A 20,000-nucleotide genomic window follows, 5' to 3' on the forward strand; every position below is an offset into this window, starting at 1 on the left:
GCCAGACACATAACACAGGAGAAGAGCTAAATGCTCTAAATGAACAGACACACAAACGCACACAAACATTGACGCAAGAGTCACCGTACACAAAAAGATATGGCATCCTCCCATTCATTCATTCACTCAGTCTCTCTCTCTCTCTCTCTCTCTCTCTCTCTCTGGATAGGCATTTAGCCACGTGTGCACTCATCCTTCCCTACTATCCTGTTTATCTTCCTCACTCTCTCTCTGTCTCTCTCTCTCTATCCCTCCCTACTCTCTCCATCCCTCTTTCTCTCACTCTCTCCATCTCTCTCTATCCCTCTCTCCCTGTCTCTCTCTATATCTCTCCCTACTCTCTCTCTCTCTCTCTCTCTCTCTGATACACACAAACAACCTCAGGGAGTGTCTAGAAGCTCACTTTCACTTTCATTCATTCTCTCCTTCTCCTCTCACACACCCGTACACACACACACACACACACACACACACACACACACACATGTGTTTCCCCCCAAACATGTCTGCTTTCTCTTCTATACACACATGTTTACAGACACACACACACAACCACACACACACACACACACACACACACACATGCACAGGCACTCACACCGACTCCCAGAAGCGCCTACACACACACAAACACCCTCACACACTCACACACTCACACAAAATCTCTGATTTCCTACAGACACAATCAAGGCTGTAGCCACACCACAGCAGTCATCAACCCACTCCAAATCAAGAGATCCCTGGACACACACACACACACACACACACACACACACACACACACACACGCTGCCATGTAAAGCGGGCGGGAGGCACTCACCTCTCTTCTGCAGCCAGCCTTCTTTGACGATAGTAACATCGCTCATGGTGTCTCTCCCCACTGTGGCTGCCTGGATGCCTCCGCTACAGACGGACTCCCCAGCTCACACAGAGAGAGAGAGCGAGGGAGCGACGGAGGGAGGGAGGGAGGGAGGGAGGGGGGGAAGGAGAGAGGGAGGAGAGGACGTGAGGAGGAGGAGGAGGAGGGGGGAGAGGAGGAGGAGGGGGGATCAGACCTCCCAGTCTCGTCGGCGTGCAGAGTAGAGCTTGGGCTCCCCTCCCTCCTCTCTCTCGTTCTTTCTCTCTCTCGTCGTCGTTGTCGCCTCTCTCTCTCCCCTTCTCTCTCTCTTTCTCTGTTTATCCGTCTCTCTCTTTCCCTCTCTCTCTCTCTCTCTCTCTCTCTTGCGCTGGGTTGGTTGTGGCTCAGCTGGACTCAGGGGCCGGCGCGCCGTCTTCTTTCCTCTCGTGGCCGTCAATCCGTTACGCTCACACACTCTCCCTCTCTCTCTCTCCCTCTCTCTCTCTCTCGCCGGCTCGTTGGCTCTCCTCCCTCCCCTCTGTCTTCCACTCTCTCTCTCTCTCTCTCTCTCTCTCTTTCTTCAGCAGACCTTCCCACTCTCCGAGGGTGACTCAGCCTAGGCGGAAGTGGAAGAGAAAGAAAAGACAGATAAAAACAAAAACAAGGAAAGGATGAATTTATTCTCTTCCTCTCTCCCCCTCTTCCTCTCTCCCCCTCTTCCATCACCACCCCTAACCAATCTCCTCTGAGACATAATTCACTCTAAGGCAGGACTCTAGCTGGACTAAAATGACTCATTTACTGACACTTCTAGACAAAGATTTATTTATCACATAGTACGTCAGATTGTAAATTATGATGCCAGGAATGCATACAAAACCGCTATCCCAGTGGCCAATAATGAATTGCAATTTTGAGTGCTGGCATTTGAAACAGATAAGGATGTCATGAAGATTACTGTCTCAAAAGCATCTATTCAAATGTTCTTTTGTAACATGTCTGTACAAGAGAAATGGTTGTGTGAGTTTATCATTGCTGAGGTAAATCTGTGAAATTACACTGACATTTATTTTAGGTCATAATGCCCAGCCTTAATCCATACCCTCATTCTCACACACGCACACACACAGACAACACCAAACAACACACTCATTGTTTAGAGGCGCGGGACAGACGGACAACTCTGCCTGCCACAAGCCACCCTCTGCACTGCTCTGACCCCGCCAGTCGCACCCATTGCCCTACGAACACCAGCCTGATGCCCAATGCCCTACGAACACCAGCCTGATGCCCCAATGCCCTACGAACACCAGCCTGATGCCCCATTGCCCTACGAACACCAGCCTGATGCCCCAGCCCCCTATGAACACCAGCCCCCAATACCCTACGAACACCAGCCTGATACCCCAATACCCTATGAACACCAGCCTGATGCCCCAATACCCTACGAACACCAGCCTGATGCCCCATTATATATATATAAAAATTCAAGTATATATTTCCTGGGAGATTAAAAGTACACTTCTGGTACTGCTGAGGCAGCTGGCATTGTACTCCGATACCAGAGATCAAGAATCGATGGACAAAAATGGTTGTTTCCTGACTACCATTATGCAATCATCAGCTCTTAGAAAAGCAACAAACATTTTCAACAAACACACCAGAAAATAAACATCAAGGACAGTAAAGGTTTCTGAGTAGAGAATTATAAATGTGTGATGTAGGCAGATAATCAGTAGCAAGTAAGTAAGGCTGGCTATATACAGGTTACAGACTAATCTCTGCCACCGCCACCGATGACCATCCGGTAAAGTTGAGCCAGGGAGATGCACAATCCCATTCATAACAGCATGTGTGTGTGCTTACCTCTGTCTGTGGGTGTGAGTGGGTGTGAGAGTGAATGAGAGCGAGAGGGGGAGGAAGAGAGAGAGAGAGAAGAAGCCAGAACAAGTGAAATAGAGAAGGGAACGATTTAGTGTATGTGGGATGATTGAGTTTTGGACGATAGCCTCTCTCTCTCTTTCTCTCTCTCTTTCTCTCTCTCTGTCTCTCTCCATGTCTCTCTCCATGTCTCTCTCCATGTCTCTCTCCATGTCTCTCTCCATGTCTCTCTCCATGTCTCTCTTACCACTTAACAAGGAACAATGTAAGCTCATGAGTTTCCACAACACAAACCCAGAAGCACCTGAAGCCAGAGAGCTCAAATGAAAAACAAATAAAATGGCCGCATGCACATCTTCACAGCTTCCTGGTTTGTGACCCAGTGACCTGTATGACTATCGATATTACGGAGCTCAAAAATGCTGCTTCCACAAGTAGCCGTTATTTGTTCAACAGTCTTGGAGTGATGAAGCAAACACATCACTGATGCCCTAATGGGCTCGTGTACTTCCTCTTCCATATCTCACAACAGAACATGGGGCATGCCATGTGGCGCCACTGGCAAAGGTTATGCCAACGGCTGCCAACCATGTTATCACAGAGGACAGAGCCTGGCTGTGCCATATGATTTACCCGTTCAGCAGGGGGAGTCTGAACATTCCAATAAAAGAATATGTTCAGCAACAGTGTAAGATTCTAGAATGTTCGTGTTGCATTCGATGCTCATTTCGACGCTCATTTCACAACATTCTAAGCACACCAGTGTGACAGTGCCTGACCTGTTAAAGACGGTAGGCAAATAGCCCCTCACCTGTGTGACCATGTAAGTCTTAGTCTAGTCCGGCACCGAGACTGAACCTAGGACAGTTTTGGCCCAGCTTTGGCCCAGGTCTGGCCTGGTTCAGGCCCACATCTGGCTCCCATACAGACCAGGATTCACATTACTCTCTCTGCACACGCCTCACAGTGCACTCGGTCACAGAAGCGCAGCTTGATTAAGATGATGATGATCAAAATGAGAGTTTGGACACACACACACACACACACACACACACACACGCCAACTGAGAGAATGAGATCTTATGAAATGTTTTAGTAGGCCAGCATGCTCCAAGTGCAGGAGAGGTAACCTTAAAATAGGTTTGCAACATAGAAAGGCCATTACACCTGAGTGAGAAGTCTGTATCAGTTAATCTAAGTGCATGCTGTTTACGGGTGGAATGGGAGTGTGTGTGTGTGTGTCAAGAGAGAAAAGATGGTCAATGCATTCCAGTACACAGCCGCCATGGTCTGAAACTCTAATTTGTCCAAATGAATCATTCAGGACGGCACAAGTGGTGAAAGCAGATCTGACCACAGCGTCCGTATCAGAATCAGATCTATGCACATATGCAAAAGAGCCCAGAGAAGGCGAGAGGCCTGGGGGGGGGGGGGGGGGGGGGGGCGTCTGACGTCGGGCAGCTGACGTGCTGCTCTGCTTGCCCTCGCCTCAGCGGGCTCGCAATCAGGTCGCGTGTTTTATTGCACTCGCGTGCGTGTGTCAGCGTGACGCAACAGCAATACCAGACCCTGCATACAGTCAAAGGGGGGGGGGACTGAAAGTCCTGCATTCCTGTTCTATTGGGTTGTTAATAGCCAAAGAAAATCAGCAAAACAACTCCATTTGGGTTTCACAAAGAATTCTCTGTAATAAAAAACAACGGTAGCATTTGCAGCACAATCATCTTACAGACAGTCAGACGGAACGCTGTGGAGTCGGAACACTAGAGCTACCAGACACCCACAAGCACACAAGCTCAATTCAATCCAAGATGACCTTGCAAATGCAAGACAGGAGAGGCCAGGACAGGACGTCCTGACAGTTCAGAATGCAAGGTGAGGCTTTTAAGCTCTTCCCTGTCCCCGCGCTATTTAGGAATAACCTTAATCTCTAGTTACCATGGCCCCGTGCTGCTAAGGTATATACGCTAGGCTCTGCGCAGCCCGCAGAAACGTAAGAGAGGTCCCTAATCTGTTAACGGGAGCAGGATGCTCCGCTAATGGGGGTTAATGCAAATATTATGGGGCAGCTTTGGATTGTATAATTAGACGCTGTGAATGAGACGCTCCCGTTGGTCAGCATCGCCCAGTGAGGCACAGTCAGTCTGGATTGCATTGGAGTCAAAACTCCCAAGCTCCCCTGCTGCTGCCGCCGCGGCGCACAAAAGGGCGAGTTCTCGAGTGTTTAGCGCGTGACTCACCGCTTGGGCTATTATGGGGGGCTTCTAAAACGACACATTGAAGACGCACGAAGTCAAGAGAAATGATCAGAAGCACGCTGAACTCTATTCAGCAGCAGGGCCTCAGTGAAAGCGAGAGAGAGAGAGAGCGAGAGAGAGAAAGAGAGAAAAAAAAAGAAAAAAGAGAAAGAGAGAGAGAGAAAGAGAGATGAGAACCAAGGCCAAGCTTGACGTGTGTGAATGCCAAAGAACAAACAGCGCTCAGGGAAAAGCACTAACACCGTGTCTCCAGTCAAAGAGAGAGAGAGAGAGAGATACAGTCTCAACCACAGAGACCTTCCCATGAATAACCCCTCTCTTCTCCACACAGTGTTCTCTCGGGCTCAGAGAGCCTATGGCAGAAGGTCTGGGCTTCTAGCGCACCCGCTGTGCGTCATCGGAGGCTGTGTGATGTGTTTCTTTATGTTTGCTACAGTCGGCACTGCGTGTGTATCATCACCATCACCATCATCTCAGCCATTAGTACAGGTGATGACTCGTACTGCCCCAAACATGCACCACACAGGCTGGAGGTCACTTTAGGACGGACACCTGGAGCAAGGTGGACACATCCAGCCTACTATAGGGACAGGTGCTGCATACAGGTAAAGGTGAACCAAAAAAAGAAAGAATATTCAAGTACCAAATACCTCTGTGAATGTACATACTGAAAATACAACAAAGCAAAACTATGTGTGTGTGTGTGTGTGTGTGTGTGTGTGTGTGTGTGTGTGTGTGTGTGTGTGTGTGTGTGTGTGTGTGTGTGTGTGCCATAGATCCGAACCTCTGTCAGACGTTTTTCGTACCATACACACTGGAACCAATTTGCATACGTATTCCTGATAAGAGATCATTTCAGAGCTGGATCCATGCAACAATGCACAGGTGGTGTTCTACTTTACCTTTACTAATTCTGTCAGGGACAATGCACATAATGATTCACATGTGCTACTGTAAATCATATCTATAAAATCAATAAGTCCTTCCTATCGTTACTATATAACCCAGTGATGATAATGATGATGATGATGATGAGCTTTCAGCAGGCTAACGAGTGATCAAGCATTGAGGAGGATCAAGCCTGAGGCTCAGCTGAGTGATCCACTACCAACAGATCCGCCAGATCCACCATAAAACTGACACGGGTTCAGCTGAGTGATCCACTACCAACAGAAGTGTGTGAATATTTGAAAACATCCAGAGCATAGGTTGGGTGCGGGCGCAGCATGGGGTCAGAAAAATGGCGCAGCTAATAGACTGGCATGATGAGCTGTTAAGGTTTGCACTGTCATTGTCACCCCAGGAACGTGACCACAGCTTAATGAATTAGTCTTAGTTAATGGCAACTGTCGGTCTGATGCTCAGCTGATAACAGAATGGGTAGACAACGTTAGTAAGTGATAGATAGATAGATAGATAGATAGTTTATTGATCGCCAAGGGGAAATTCAAGGTCTCAGTAGCATAGAGACCTCACACACAACAAGTGGCCAGAGATTCATTGGCTCGCCATATACGGCTGTGGTTGACAAGCCCAGCGTGTATACACATGAAAAAGTATAGCCTGGGTTTTCCCATGCTGCCTTACGCACGCGATTTTATTCACGCTGCTAGGCAGCCTGGATTCCATGGACTTCGTTTTCACCTCAACGAAGGAACCAATCACAGAAGGGGTCAATACCGCATCGATTTTCAAAAACAAAATATCGCTTATTTTATTAACAGTTTACATGCAAAGGAATCGTGGTAGATAGTGGTTCACCACAAATCTTTTGCATGTAAACTAGGTGTTGTGTTTAGCCATAGCCATAGGCTATAACTGCTTAACACTGCTTAACCACTTATTTTCGTTACTAGCAATGGCTGAATCTGAACACATTCCCACAGTATACCAAGCTGAAGTTTATTTCGGCTTTCACATGACTTCTTCTTTATGATCACAGTTTTAGAATTAGACTTAACAATCTAAATATATCGCCTGACGCACAGTATCAAAATATATTGCAATATATTGAATCGTGACCCTTATATCGTGATATGTATCAGACCGCCAGATTCTTGCCAATACACTGAGCCCTAGCTGCCAACAGATCTGTCGGTCCATAAAACTGACACAAGTTCAGCGGAGTGATCCGCTACAAACGGATTCGACGGGCCATAAAACTGACACAAGTTCAGCGGAGTGATCCGCTACAAACGGATTCGACGGGCCATAAAACTGACACAAGTTCAGCGGAGTGATCCGCTACAAACGGATTCGACGGGCCATAAAACTGACACGGGTTCAGCTGGGCTTTCAGCACCCAATTAAAGGCCATAAAGTAGGAATGCACCACGTCGACCCTCTACGGTCAAGCCAAGCCAACAGCTTTATTCATAACCACGCAGGCTGGCTATGCCTTACAGCTGCTCATTAATCCTTCAGTCTCAACACCACACAACACAATGCCTCAAGTATTTGGAATGGGAAATGGGAATCCATTCTGTTTCCCAAGAATAGGCCTATACTGTAGCTTAATAAACAGCCTATTTCAAAGTTCCTACTGACCAAAACTTTACACCTTACCGTATCGCACACAAACATCGAACTGACGGACAGGACAATAAGAAAATCAATCACAAACCAATTCTGCTACAGTTAGTTCCACTCAAAACAATCAGCCTGACCTGCTTCTATACATCAGCTCATGTATGATACATATGATCGATCCCGCTGAAGCCGTAGTCATATATTCTCTAATACAGTATGCAGTTCAACAAGGTTAAAATAGGCAGCGTTCCCCTAGTGTAGATCAGACTTTTACGAGGCCCAGCAAACAAAATCACTTTCCATAAACTAGATGGCATACGATTAATATATTATTGTTTATATTTTATAATGTTCACCAAAATCTTAGCCTCAGAAACCCACAGAAACCCAATGAGGTCAGTGTACTGCACAACACACAGACACATACAAATAAACAAACACACTCTCCCACAACTCTAGAAATGACTAATAGAAGAGTGAAACAGAGGCTGCCCACACACACACACACACACACACACACACACACACACACACACACACACGCACACACTGCAGACACCGTAGAGACTGCAGTGACTAAGCCTAATGCAGAGGCAGTGTGTGTGTGTGTGTGTGTGTGTGTGTGTGTGTGTGTGTAGACAGAGGTAGAGGAGGAAGGTGTCGTGCCATGTCCCACACACACACAAATCGTCCTCACTTGCCCCAGGCAGTCTAAACAGTCAGGTTCTAATCTGGCCCTGTTTTGGTTCTAACCTGGCCCTGTTCTGGTTCTAACCTGGCCCTGTTCTGGTTCTAACCTGGCTCTGTTCTGGTTCTAACCTGGCCCTGTTCTGGTTCTAATCTGGCCCAGTTCTGACTAGACCCTGATCCAGCCCGTTTCTGGCCTGGTTGCGGTACCAGATTAAGGCCCTATCTCTTGCAATAGATGTTATCTTGTTCTGTTTCTGTTCCCGTGTCCCTGATCTGATCCTCTCCAGAAAATAGGGTTGCAGTTGCAGCATTTCCATATTTACAGCAAGAATACATTGTACACTTGTGCAAAAAAAAAAGCCATGCCAAGTTAATATACTGCACAGCACCTACGCAAGACATATTACTATGATCCATGAGCTACTACTGAGAATGTGTGTCTCTCCTTGTACCTAACTTCTGTGCACTTTCTCTGTCTTCCACCCCCTCAGTGTCTGAGTGTGTCTAACTCTTTAATACACTCTCTCTCTTTAGCACAACTCTCTCTCTCTTTAGCACAACACTCTCTCTCTAACACTCTCTCTCTCTAACACTCTCTCTCTCTAACAAACTCTCTCTCTAACAAACTCTCTCTCTCTCTAACACACTCTCTCTCTAACACACTCTCTATGCCTCTACCAATGGAGTGGCAGCTGGCTGTTCCGTTTCCATGACAAAGCATCAGTCCTAGCCTGTTGCAATGCGCGTTGTCGCAGTAACCAGCTGCAGCAGCACACTGTGGTGTGGCTGCACAGAGTCGCCGCTTCCTGGTGGACTAATGGGGGGGGGGCATCCTCCAGATCATCATTTCATTTTAGCAGTAGACAACAGAGGGAGAGGAGGAACAGAGAGACAGAGATAGAGATGGAGCAAGAGAGAGACAGAGAGACAGTTTGTGTGTGTGTGAGAGAGAGAGAGGGGGAGAGAGAGAGAGGGGGGGGGGGGGGGGGGGGAGCAGGGGCTGTGGGCCCAGACAGTGGCGGCAGCCTTACTCTATTAATCAGTCTCGACACAAGCAGAGGACAGCGTGCCGCCATGTCCCAATGTGAGAGTCACACACAAAACACACACACACACACACACACACACACACACACACAGAAAGAGAAATACATACACACTCACATCCACTAAGTGAACAAATACACAATATTCACGCTGATAGCCACACATGCACCTGCACGCATTCAGAAACGCACACACACACACACACACACACACAAAAACAAAAAACACACACACAAACAAACACACACACAAACACACACAGACATACACACAGACACGCACACACACACACACACACACAAACGCACACACGCACACACACACAAACACACACAAACACACACAAACAGATTAGCCACTCACTGCCAGCATAGGCTACACTGATTTAGCCCTGAGGCCAAAGCTGATACCCACCAGCTTCTTTCCCTCTTTTCAGTTCCCCATGGATGTGCAGGGCATATCAAATGGCACTACATTCTCCACATGAGACACACAGACACACAGACACACAGACACACAGACACACACACACACACACACACACACACACACACACACACACAGAATCTGCAAACAGCCTTGCTGTTTACCTACTGTACTTAGAAACCAACCCTGAGGCAGATTTGGCTCTGATGTGGCCCTGATATGTTCCTGATGTGGCCCTGATATGCCACCCTTCTATCACAGGTACACACCACATTCACGTTTGTGGTGGTGTGTTAGGCTAGCTAACACTTCTCACAGCTCGACGCCAGGGCCAGGCGAGCTCCAATGAGCACTATCAGCATGCGTGGCACTCTGGCAGTGTCTTTAAAGAGGGGTACGGATATACTGCGTAGTAGTGTATACTATCTAGACACGACAATGCCGTTGCACATGCGACCGGGTCCCACTGTCCACTAGCGGTTCATGCTCTGTAACCTCGGGGTCAACAGTGGACAAGGAGCACATGTGGGAAACATGTGGGCCACTTTCTCAAGCGAGACGCAACGCACTGCGCTGATGGCAAGTGACAATCAGACGCTGGAAAAAATAACGCTGCCTGCCTGCCTGCCAACGTCTACTGATGCAGTGGAAAGAAGAAAACAAAGCCACGACCACAACTGAATTCACAGCAGTATTACGAAAAACTTTTAGAAGTGAAACCACAATTAGCATCAACACTCAACAACACTCAAAAACAGCAAAAACTCATGTGAATTTTGTAGCAGTCATTGGCGGCCCTGAGAGACTGCAACAGGAGAGACGCCCCAGGCCAGTTTCCCAGCGCTAGCAGGCTACTAAATGTCAGTGGAAACTGAAAGAGCAAGCCTCTAACTTTACCCACAGACAGCCAGGCAATCTGTATGGCCTCCGTGCTCCCCTGAGAGCCTAACGTTCTCACAAAAACACTACAAGAGAAGCTTCTCTCGACCACTACCAGGAAGACGTGTCCCATCACAATAAACTATATTCTCCAAAGGCAGCCCACTAAACTGGCCCTTAGTCCTGTCCCAAACTTGTTCTGATCCGAACCAAGGTGCTTTCTGGGCTGTCAGCATTACGGTGTCCAATAGTGGAAATGAGTGGAAGATCTTAATGCGCATTACACTGCATTTGGGTTCCATAATTGGGTTCCATAATACTATCTGTACTTGCTGCATAATCTGTACTTGCTGTACTTAACTAAGCTTTTGGCAAATTATCATATGTCTTCTATGGGTTATTTAACTTTTCCTAAATTAATCTTAATGATGATTATGACGTGTGTTATGGTGACATTAATGTCCATCTACATTTATTGATGTCAAAACCAGTTTGTATGTCGCCTTGGATAAATGCGACTGCCAAATAAAGTAAAGTAAAGTAAAGTAAGTAAGTAAAGTATAATCAAGTCAGCTACGACCTCACAGTTCAGGTTTCTAATAGTACTGAAATGAACAGCGTCACCTCAATATGGAACTCAAAGGTTAAAGATGAACTGCATAACTGAGAGTAAACTGTATACTGTATATAAACCATTAGGGACAGGGACACAATACTCACTACATCTGCATTAATCCACTCATTTCAGTGTGAAAACATTTTTGTCTAAAGTCGTCTTTCAAGGTCAAAGGTCATGCATGTTATCTCAGGAGGAGGTCAGCGAAAGGTCAAGTGCCCACTGTACTCTGCTCTTTTAAGGGTCTCCTTTAAGGGTCACTAGGAAGTGACCTGGTGAGATCTTGTCCAGCCTCAGGTAAGACCACAAGTGTCTCTCCCCTGGGTGGACAGGCTATTGGGTCCTCTTCGCTCAATCTCCCCCAGCCTTAAGAAGCCTAACAAATGGAAGACTCTCCTCTCATCTCATCTGTAATGTGAGCTGGGTTCATAAAACCACTCGTGAAATTACACCAAATCCCCATGTTAAGATGAGAGGCTTCACTCTAGAGTACTCCAAAACACTGAGGAAGGAAGAGAGAAAGAGAGAAAGAGAGAGAGAAAAACAGAGAGAGAGAGAGAGAGAGAGAGAGAGAGAGACAGAGAAAGAGAGAGAAAGAAAGAAAGACAGAGGGAGAGAGAAAGATGGCGAGAAAGACAGGCAGAGAGAGAGACAGAGAAAGAGATAAAGAGAGAAAAAGAAAGAGAAGCCCAGGCAACATGAACAGAAGACACAGCTCCAGCTGCACCCAATCAGAGAGAGGCACTGGCCTGCAGCAGAGAGGCTGCTGAACATGACTGTAAAAGAACAGCTAGGTCTCTTACTTACAGTCCAGGAAGACTGGAAACGCACTGGTCACAGTGTCCCTTTGTTATGGGGATGACAGCATGTGACAACAGCGGCCGAGTCTCAAGGGGCCACATCTCGCCAGGGGAACGAAAGGAAAAGGCCAGCGAAGACTTCTGCATTCACAAGACGAGCGCTAAACTCATGAATAGGAAGTGTCAATGAAAGAGAAACCTCTCGAAACAGGGCCGGTGGTTTAGTCTGAAACCAGAATAGAGGATGTGAAAGGTTTTGAATGGCCGCTGGCGGATGTGTACGTCTGGCAGGCAGAACCGCTTCCAGACGCTTTAGTTTGGTTTGTTTTCTTTCCGTTTGTTTTAAGGAAACGGCAGACAGGATCCACAAATAACAGAAGTGCAAGTTCATTAGAGAAGTGTTGCAGTTACGCTGTTAGCTCATTGGTGGGAGTTGTTTTTAACACTTCTGCAAAAAAACACAAAGCCCAAAAGGTCAAACAGTAGGGATAGCCCATTGTTGCACCAGTGTCCCCAACTGCTGAATGACTTCTGCATGAGACAATGCAACTGTTTAAAAGGGTGCATGAAAGATCACACAACACAACCAATGTACTTCAGTCTGAGCCAGTTTCACCTTTAAGCCATTGAACAGGACCATGTGTGTATGCCTGACTTGTAGTGTTGTTTAACATGTGTTGTTGTTAAACATGTGAGATTGTGTGGATAATTGGTTTGAGGTCAAAATGAATGGAAGTAATATATTGGTATGCCCCTTCCTAATATGCACCATTGTACACCGTGCACCAAGCTCATTCTGCAGTGTGGCATTATGCCATTATAACATAAGCATCACTCACAGAGTAATTAGGAGCATCTCCTCACGGTAGGCATTAGTTCTATAGACTACTTAGCCTTCTGCCCAAAGCAGTCAATGCTTTAAAAGGTTTTAAGGCACTACTATTGTTTGGGCATGACGTTGTTGTCCTGAAATGACCTCTAGTTGAGGAGAAATAAAGCAATGTGCTGATCCGTGGATGCCTGCTGTAGACAGCAGCCAAGTAGCAGTGGAGTCAGGACACAGATCGAGCCATGTTCTGGCTCAAGTCCATAGCCTATCAGCAGCGGGTCTACTCTAAAGTCAAGTGCTTTCATGATAGGTTGGTCTGGGCAAGGAAAACACCCGCCACCTGCCCCTCAAAAACCATATTCCCTTGGAGGGGGTGAGGGAATTTGATTCCAACCCTGCCGGTGCAGAAACACTATGCAGGGGCACAGCAGGTCTCAGACTCCTAAGGACACTGGATTGGTGCTAAGAGCAAAGGGGTTACTGGGTGATTGGCTTTGCATCTACACTGGGCAACCGATATCTACCGTGGCCTTTTGTTCATGCCCTAAATCAGTCTATTACACAGGAGCAAATCATATAAGACAGGAGTCAGGAGCAAAGCAGAGTTGCTTCTGCACTTCATACTCAATCTACAAACATGTATTACTTGTACTATGAAAGCTGGAGAGCCAGTCAGGTAGAAATCCAACATTTACAGCAATGCTTCCACACATCGTCATTGATTACATATCTGAGTGTCCTTTTCCCCCATACACACTGAAAAATCCTCTAGCTCTTACTGTGATCATTAGGCTACACATGATTTGGGCAGGTTTCTGAGCCTTCTTCATAATGCACATTGTCAAAACTATTTAAGGGCTGATGTAAAACTATAAGTTAATGACTTGTTGACTTATCATTGTGTTATGAATGTCAGCTGAATTGTCCACTGAAACCGTTCACTTTGTCCACTGGTCCTGCTACGAGGCGCATAGATGAGTTAGCATGCCCTTCGCGTATAAAACACATTCTGTATAAGCATGAAGCTACGTGTTAGCCTCCCTGCTAGGAATACAGATGACAGACGACATGCCATGACACAGCATGTGTGGCATCCGTGTGTTGAAGATGCTTTCCGCTTAATTTGAGTATATGACGTGCCCAGGAGTATTTTGTGGCGCAGTTTGGGAATCTTGCGTGCTACGCAGGCACCTTTGACAAACTGGCTTGATCTCCAAGGTATCATTTATTCTTACGAATGCAGCTCAAGATGTATCGACGAAAAAGTAAATTACCCGTGTTAGTAATAGGCTACTATATAGAAGCAATGGTAAGGCAAAAGTGGTATTCTGCAAAACCCACAAACAACTGCACTTGCTGCACGTTGTTTTTGATGGCAGCTCTCTGCATCATCACCGAGGCTATCAGGTTCACGAGCTGTCATGACAAACCCGCACGTCACCATGAACTTGCAAGACGACCAACAACGCTGGCCTTTCACAGTAGGGTGCCCGTTAAATTAACGTTTTCGTTTGGGATGTTTTTTTCCCCCGTATTTTCCTTGCACTGCTCTGTTTTCAATCATGTGGAACGCGCGCGCGAGTGTAAACAGAGCGTGTGGATAAACACGCGCGCTAGGCCAAACCCAGCTCCTCCTCCTCCTCCTCCTCGCTCCCTTCGCTGAAAGTGCTGCCGCTGCAGCAGTAACTCAAGCCACGGCTACCCCTTCCCTCCCCATATCTCCATCACATTCCCAGCAAGGAAATTATGTCTGCCGTGTACAACGAACCACCGTTTTTAACCGCCGTATTGCCTGGCAGCGTATTGCTGTAGCAGTAACAGAGCATGTAGCCTATCTGAGGAAGTGCTTAATACCTGGCTGAGTAACAGTGATGGGGAGACACTGGTGGATTCCCCCGCGCTTGGAATCCTCCGCGAGCCAGTGAGCGTCTTTCTTATCAACGACAGAGAGAGGGGGAAAGGCTGTCTACCAGAGGAACCCAGTCGCGCAGTATTATATCTTATAATAAGGAGTAAAATACGAAAAGCTGAGTACCTTTTCGATGTTCAGTTACAGCTGTCCCTGCGGTCGAGAGGACCTAATGGACAATCGGCTGTGGGTCAACAAGGCGGCTGCTGCTCCTCTGTTTCCCCAGAACCGCCGTTGAGCCTCTGCCGCTTGGCTTGTTGTTGACTTTCAGGAAAGCCAGTGACGTCACGTCACTTCTCGTAGGCTACGGCGTCCCCCCTCTCTCTCTCACTCTGCTGTCTACCGCACGCACGCCAAGCTCGGATGGTCCTTGCGTCCGTCTGCCTCTTCGGGTTACCGTGCTCACTCTCCTCCGTCGTCGCTTTGGCAAGGGAACTATCGCGAGAGTCCCGTGAGAGATGAGCGGAGATGTCAAAGCCCGTACCTGTGAAATCAGCAGAACTACTCATGACCTGTGACCTCCCTGTCGAAGACGCTTAAACATTTAAGAAATATAATTTCATTTTATTTTTTTCATTCACTCAGATCGATTGAACAACATGAATAGCCTATCATTAGATGAACCATAATCCCTTTTGACAGATCTATCAACTAATTTGTTTGCCAGGGGCTCTTAGGTAGGCTATTATCCTGGCTTAGCCACACTTTGTGTTTTTCACTTTGTGAATTTGAGTCTGGTAATATGCCATTTGAATTTGATTATGGGGCATGTTTCTATAGAGCCCGCGAAGGGACATGGCTAGAAGTTTTTTCTTTTTTGCGCTGAATTGATTTTAACTAAATTTATTTATCTAGTTTAGTTACTGTAGTAACAAACTGTTTGTCAGCAGTTTGTTTGGATTATACCGGCCCAATTTCCATGGAACGTGGTGGTGGAATGGTATAGCATGGGTCAAGAAAAAAACAGTACATTTTAGCAATGACCCAGAACACATGGAGGATCCACAAATTGCTTCCCACTGTCCTTGACAAAGACAGAGTGATTGGCCTTGACGAAAATCAACATGTCCTTCCAAATGAGTCACTATACAGGATGTTATAATAATATCCAAAGACACAAATGATATAACCTTTACAGTCAGCAAACATACTGGCGATGGAATTATTTGCTGTAGGCTACAGTAGTAATCTTTATAGCCCACAGATGTGCAGTTTGGCAGTATGGACAAACTGCACCAAATGCCTGTGAAGGGAGTGTTTTATTTAATGAAGGGCCACTGAACACATGTCAAAGCTATGTTTGTAGAAACAAAACTCTTACATTGTCTTTCATTCCCATGATGCATCATTTGTCCATTGAAAAGGAAACATTTGGGTAACAGGATAACTCATGCGTATGGCCGTAGCATAACTATAAACAAATAGTGTTCATTAAAGTGTAACAGTAGATGGGCTGGAACTCTCTGACAGTGCCTTGCTGGACTATAAGCCAATCATGTTTAATCATACGGTCCCTGCAGAAATTGCAGAGTGGAGAGGATTGTCTGGAAATAGAATCCATTTGTACCTGTTTGCTTTTACAATTACAATGGCACTCGTAAATATAATTATGATGTTTTGCGTAAATGTCCTTTAATACCTTAACCTTCCTTGAGTTTTGATGGCTTTTTTATGTTTGGAGAGGGATAAAAAGTGTGTGTGTGTGTGTGTGTGTGTGAGAGAGAGAGAGAGAGAGAGAAAGAGAGAGAGCTTTAGGCGCACCAAAGCAGACTACAATGGTTACAATTTTCTTCCTTTATGTGTATTTATAGATGTTTTATGTAGATGGCGGTACACATCTGTGTTTGTATGACATTGACATTGTGTTTATGAATGAGTTGTGAAATTGTCTACAGTGTAAACAAACGGTACAGAGGTGAACTGACTAGTCCCACTTGTTTTTCTGTTTTTCCTGTTATGCTTTTTGTTTGGTTGTTGGGCTTCAACTGCTTTAGGGGGCTTTCACACCTACCTCATACGGTCCGACTCCAGACTTTCTGACTTTAGTTTGGTTCGATTGTCCAAACCAAAATTGCAGATGAGAAAGGTGCCACGCATCATGATCCGAATCAAAAGAAACAACTTTGGACCGAACAAAAGAGGTGGTCTCGGTCCGGATCAAACTGAACCATGGTTCGGTTTGTTTGCGGTATTTTAACACTTTTTGGATGGTTCGGACTTTTGGACCAATTACAGGAAGTTGAGGCAGCTAGCTACCAAATAACGGATTATAAATAGACTAAAATGAGCCGAGGACGCATATGGAGAGAGGAGGAGATCAGCCTATTTAATTTGGTCTGACAATTTGGTCTAAAAGTTGGGGGGAAAAAACGCATTAAAGGGATACCAGGCAAGCCTGATGCTTTTTCTCTACAAAGCTCCCCCTACCGTCTGTACGTGTCGATACGTGTGCAAGCCCTCTCTGGCTTCGCCGGCTCTGCCATTATACACACGTTTGCAACAATTGCTAGCGTTTCGCTAGCCTGCCTCTGTGCTGGGGATGCAGGATGGAAACTGATCCTGCTTCTCGTGATGTCCGAGACTTTGTGAGACGGAAGGTCGGCGGGTAGGATACACCGAACTTGCAAGCGGGATATTCTTCCTACAGGCAGTAGGGGCGGGCGAGAGCCTTCATTCGCCCCGTAATGAGTCTGTGAAGATGCTGACTACATCTTCCCTGTTTTAGAACACAGTTTTTAATTGAATGCACTTTTGCACATGTTCCTGTCTGTGTGTTGGCTGACTAACTGTCTGCAGGTGAAAGTAATAATTGTTAATTAAGTTAATTGGGCCACACCCACAGGTGGTCTTTTAAAAAGGGCCAGTGTGTTGATGTGGGAGAGTCAGACTGATGTGCAAGTTATTGTGTGTTAAACATTTGGATAAATTAAAGAAATATGTTTTCTACCAAAGAATATCCTGTTTTTATCTTTCTAAAAAAACAAGATGGTGGACACATTTTTCACAGAGTCATTTAACCATATATACCGACTTACGAAGATGATTAATTCACACGAAAACGTTGCCTGGTGTCCCTTTAAAATACCAACATCTACAACATTTTGTTTTTGAGAGGATGAGGGAGAGGGGATATGAAGGACAGCAGAGCGATGCTATCTGAATTCTGAAGCTGAAAAAAAAATCTGCGGCAACAGTAGGCTATATCATGTAAAGCCATAGAAAACCATTAGTCCGTTTGCATATCCGTACTGTTTTGTGTTTCTGTCCTCTGTAACAGCTCCAGGTGAGAAAGTGTCCCCTGTTCAAGGGGAGAAAGCGAAGTAGCTGACTCTGGGCAGATTGAAAAAGAAAAAACACACTTTTTCCAGAACGTTCCTAAAACCGCTGGGGGGAACAGGTTCACTTCCCACTGTCGCCATGACAGCTGTTCTGTAGCCTTTTTGCACCATCTGGCCACAGCAGAGAGCCCATGGCATCTGACCACACTGTGCGATGTATAGTTTATGTTTTGCTAATTTTAGGTGTTTTGTCCTCTATCTATGTATTTATTAAGAATATGCTTTGTGTGTGAGTCTGTGTATCAGGTCAGGGGGACATTGCAGAAAGGCTTCATCCCACTTTGGATAATACACTGTCTATGTGTGTGTCTGTGTGTGTGTGTGTAATATATACCCACATTTTCCCGTAAGAGAAGCTAGGCTTTGCCTCACTTTTGATATAGAATCTCACTTTGGAACTGACCTGGCACTGCATATACTAGATACATCAACAGGTAAAGGTTCAGTGTGTATGTGTGTGTGTCTGCGACTGCACGTGTGCACAGATGTGTGTGTGTACTGTATACGTGTGTGTGTGTGTGTGTGTTTGTAGATATTCCCTACATACACACAAATAAATCAACAGGTAAAGGTTTAGTGTGTCTGTGTGTGTGTGCAGATGTGTGTGTGTCTGTGTGTGTGTGTGTGTGTGTCTGCGGATGTGTGTGTGTATATGTGTGTGTCTGTATGTGTGTGCACGTGTGTGTGTGTCTGCGTATGTGCACGGGTGAGTGTGTCTGTGTGTGTGTGTGCGCCGATGTGTGTGTGTGTGTGCACGTGTGTGTGTGTGTCTGTGTGTGTGCGCAGATGTGTGTGTGTGCACGTCTGTGTGTTGGTCTGTGATGCATCAACACTTCCACATGTTTAGTTTTACATCAACACTTCAGTCAGTGATTTCAGTTGTGAAAAGAATTAAGCCAATGACACACACTGCCTCTGAAGAATAATAGTTCCCAATGACACACACTGTCCCTGAAGAATAATAGTTACCAATTGCTCTTATATCCTCTATGCATATTTCCTACATGTTTTAACAATGTTGATACATACACATAAGTGTATTACACATAAGACATATCAGTGACCAAGCAGTAACACTATGTTGGAGTGTGTGACAATTTTATGGAGAAATGCTGTATCCCTTCAGGATTATAACACTATTATAAATACAGTAGTATTTCATTGTTTGACCACAAAAAAACACTTACTGTGTGTGTTTGCATGTAATGAGTATGTAGAGTCCTCTTACTACACTTTGGAAAAGTGCACCATCCTCCATCTGTGTGGCGAAGAAGGGAACTGCAGCCATCTGGAATAAAAGAGACAGGCTCAGATTATCAGTCTCTGATGCTGTGGGTAATCTTCAGATTATTGGTCTGTAAACAATCTTATGTGAATGGGTAATATTATTTGCAGTGCAGAGCAAGGCTCTCACGGTACCAAGGTCAAGTCTTATATTATCATAAAACTCACTGGCCTTGATTCCTTGCTATTACTCTGATAGAAAACTTCTTATCCATGCCGCCCTGTCTATATAATACTATAATATAATATAATACTATAAACTGTACTATAATGTGCTGTACTATACCATACTGTGCAATACTATACTGCACTACACTATACAATTCTATACTATACTATGCTATTCCATACTATACTATACTATACTATATAATACTATACTGTACTATAGTATACTATACTATACTATATTTATACAATGTTATACTATACTATACTATACTATACTATACTATACTATACTATACTATATGCATAGTATTCTATATATTATAAACTAAGGCTATTGTGCTATATTATCTGAGCCTATGGACAGGTGATTCCCGTGTAGACTACAGAATGTGCGGAGGACAAAAGCCTATGGGCTCAGCAGCTGCCGTGTGGCTAGCCTGTGGTGGTCAGGGTGACGAGTGTCGCAGACTGAAAAAGGAGAAGTCCTTTTGGGCATTTGATCCCT

General features: G+C 45.6%; 1 protein-coding gene across 2 annotated transcripts in view; it reads right to left on the reverse strand.

The window, feature by feature from the left end:
- Positions 1-19,243, reverse strand: part of akt3a (v-akt murine thymoma viral oncogene homolog 3a) — a 136,214-nt gene extending 116,971 nt beyond the window's left edge. Inside the window, exons 1-3 of one of the 2 annotated variants that reach the window (XM_042066599.1) lie at positions 19,228-19,243; positions 14,829-15,186; positions 821-1,454 (exon numbers count right to left, since the gene is read on the reverse strand). In XM_042066599.1, the coding sequence (XP_041922533.1) occupies positions 821-866 (46 nt within the window). In that variant the 5' untranslated portion in view covers positions 867-1,454; positions 14,829-15,186; positions 19,228-19,243. Of the gene's footprint in view, positions 1-820; positions 1,455-14,828; positions 15,187-19,227 lie in introns of those variants that run through there. The other variant, XM_042066602.1, reaches the window with a different exon arrangement.
- Between the last annotated feature and the right edge of the window lie 757 nt (positions 19,244-20,000).

This window comes from Alosa sapidissima, chromosome 16 (assembly GCF_018492685.1).
Source record: "Alosa sapidissima isolate fAloSap1 chromosome 16, fAloSap1.pri, whole genome shotgun sequence".
NCBI classification, from domain to species: Eukaryota; Metazoa; Chordata; class Actinopteri; order Clupeiformes; family Clupeidae; genus Alosa; species Alosa sapidissima.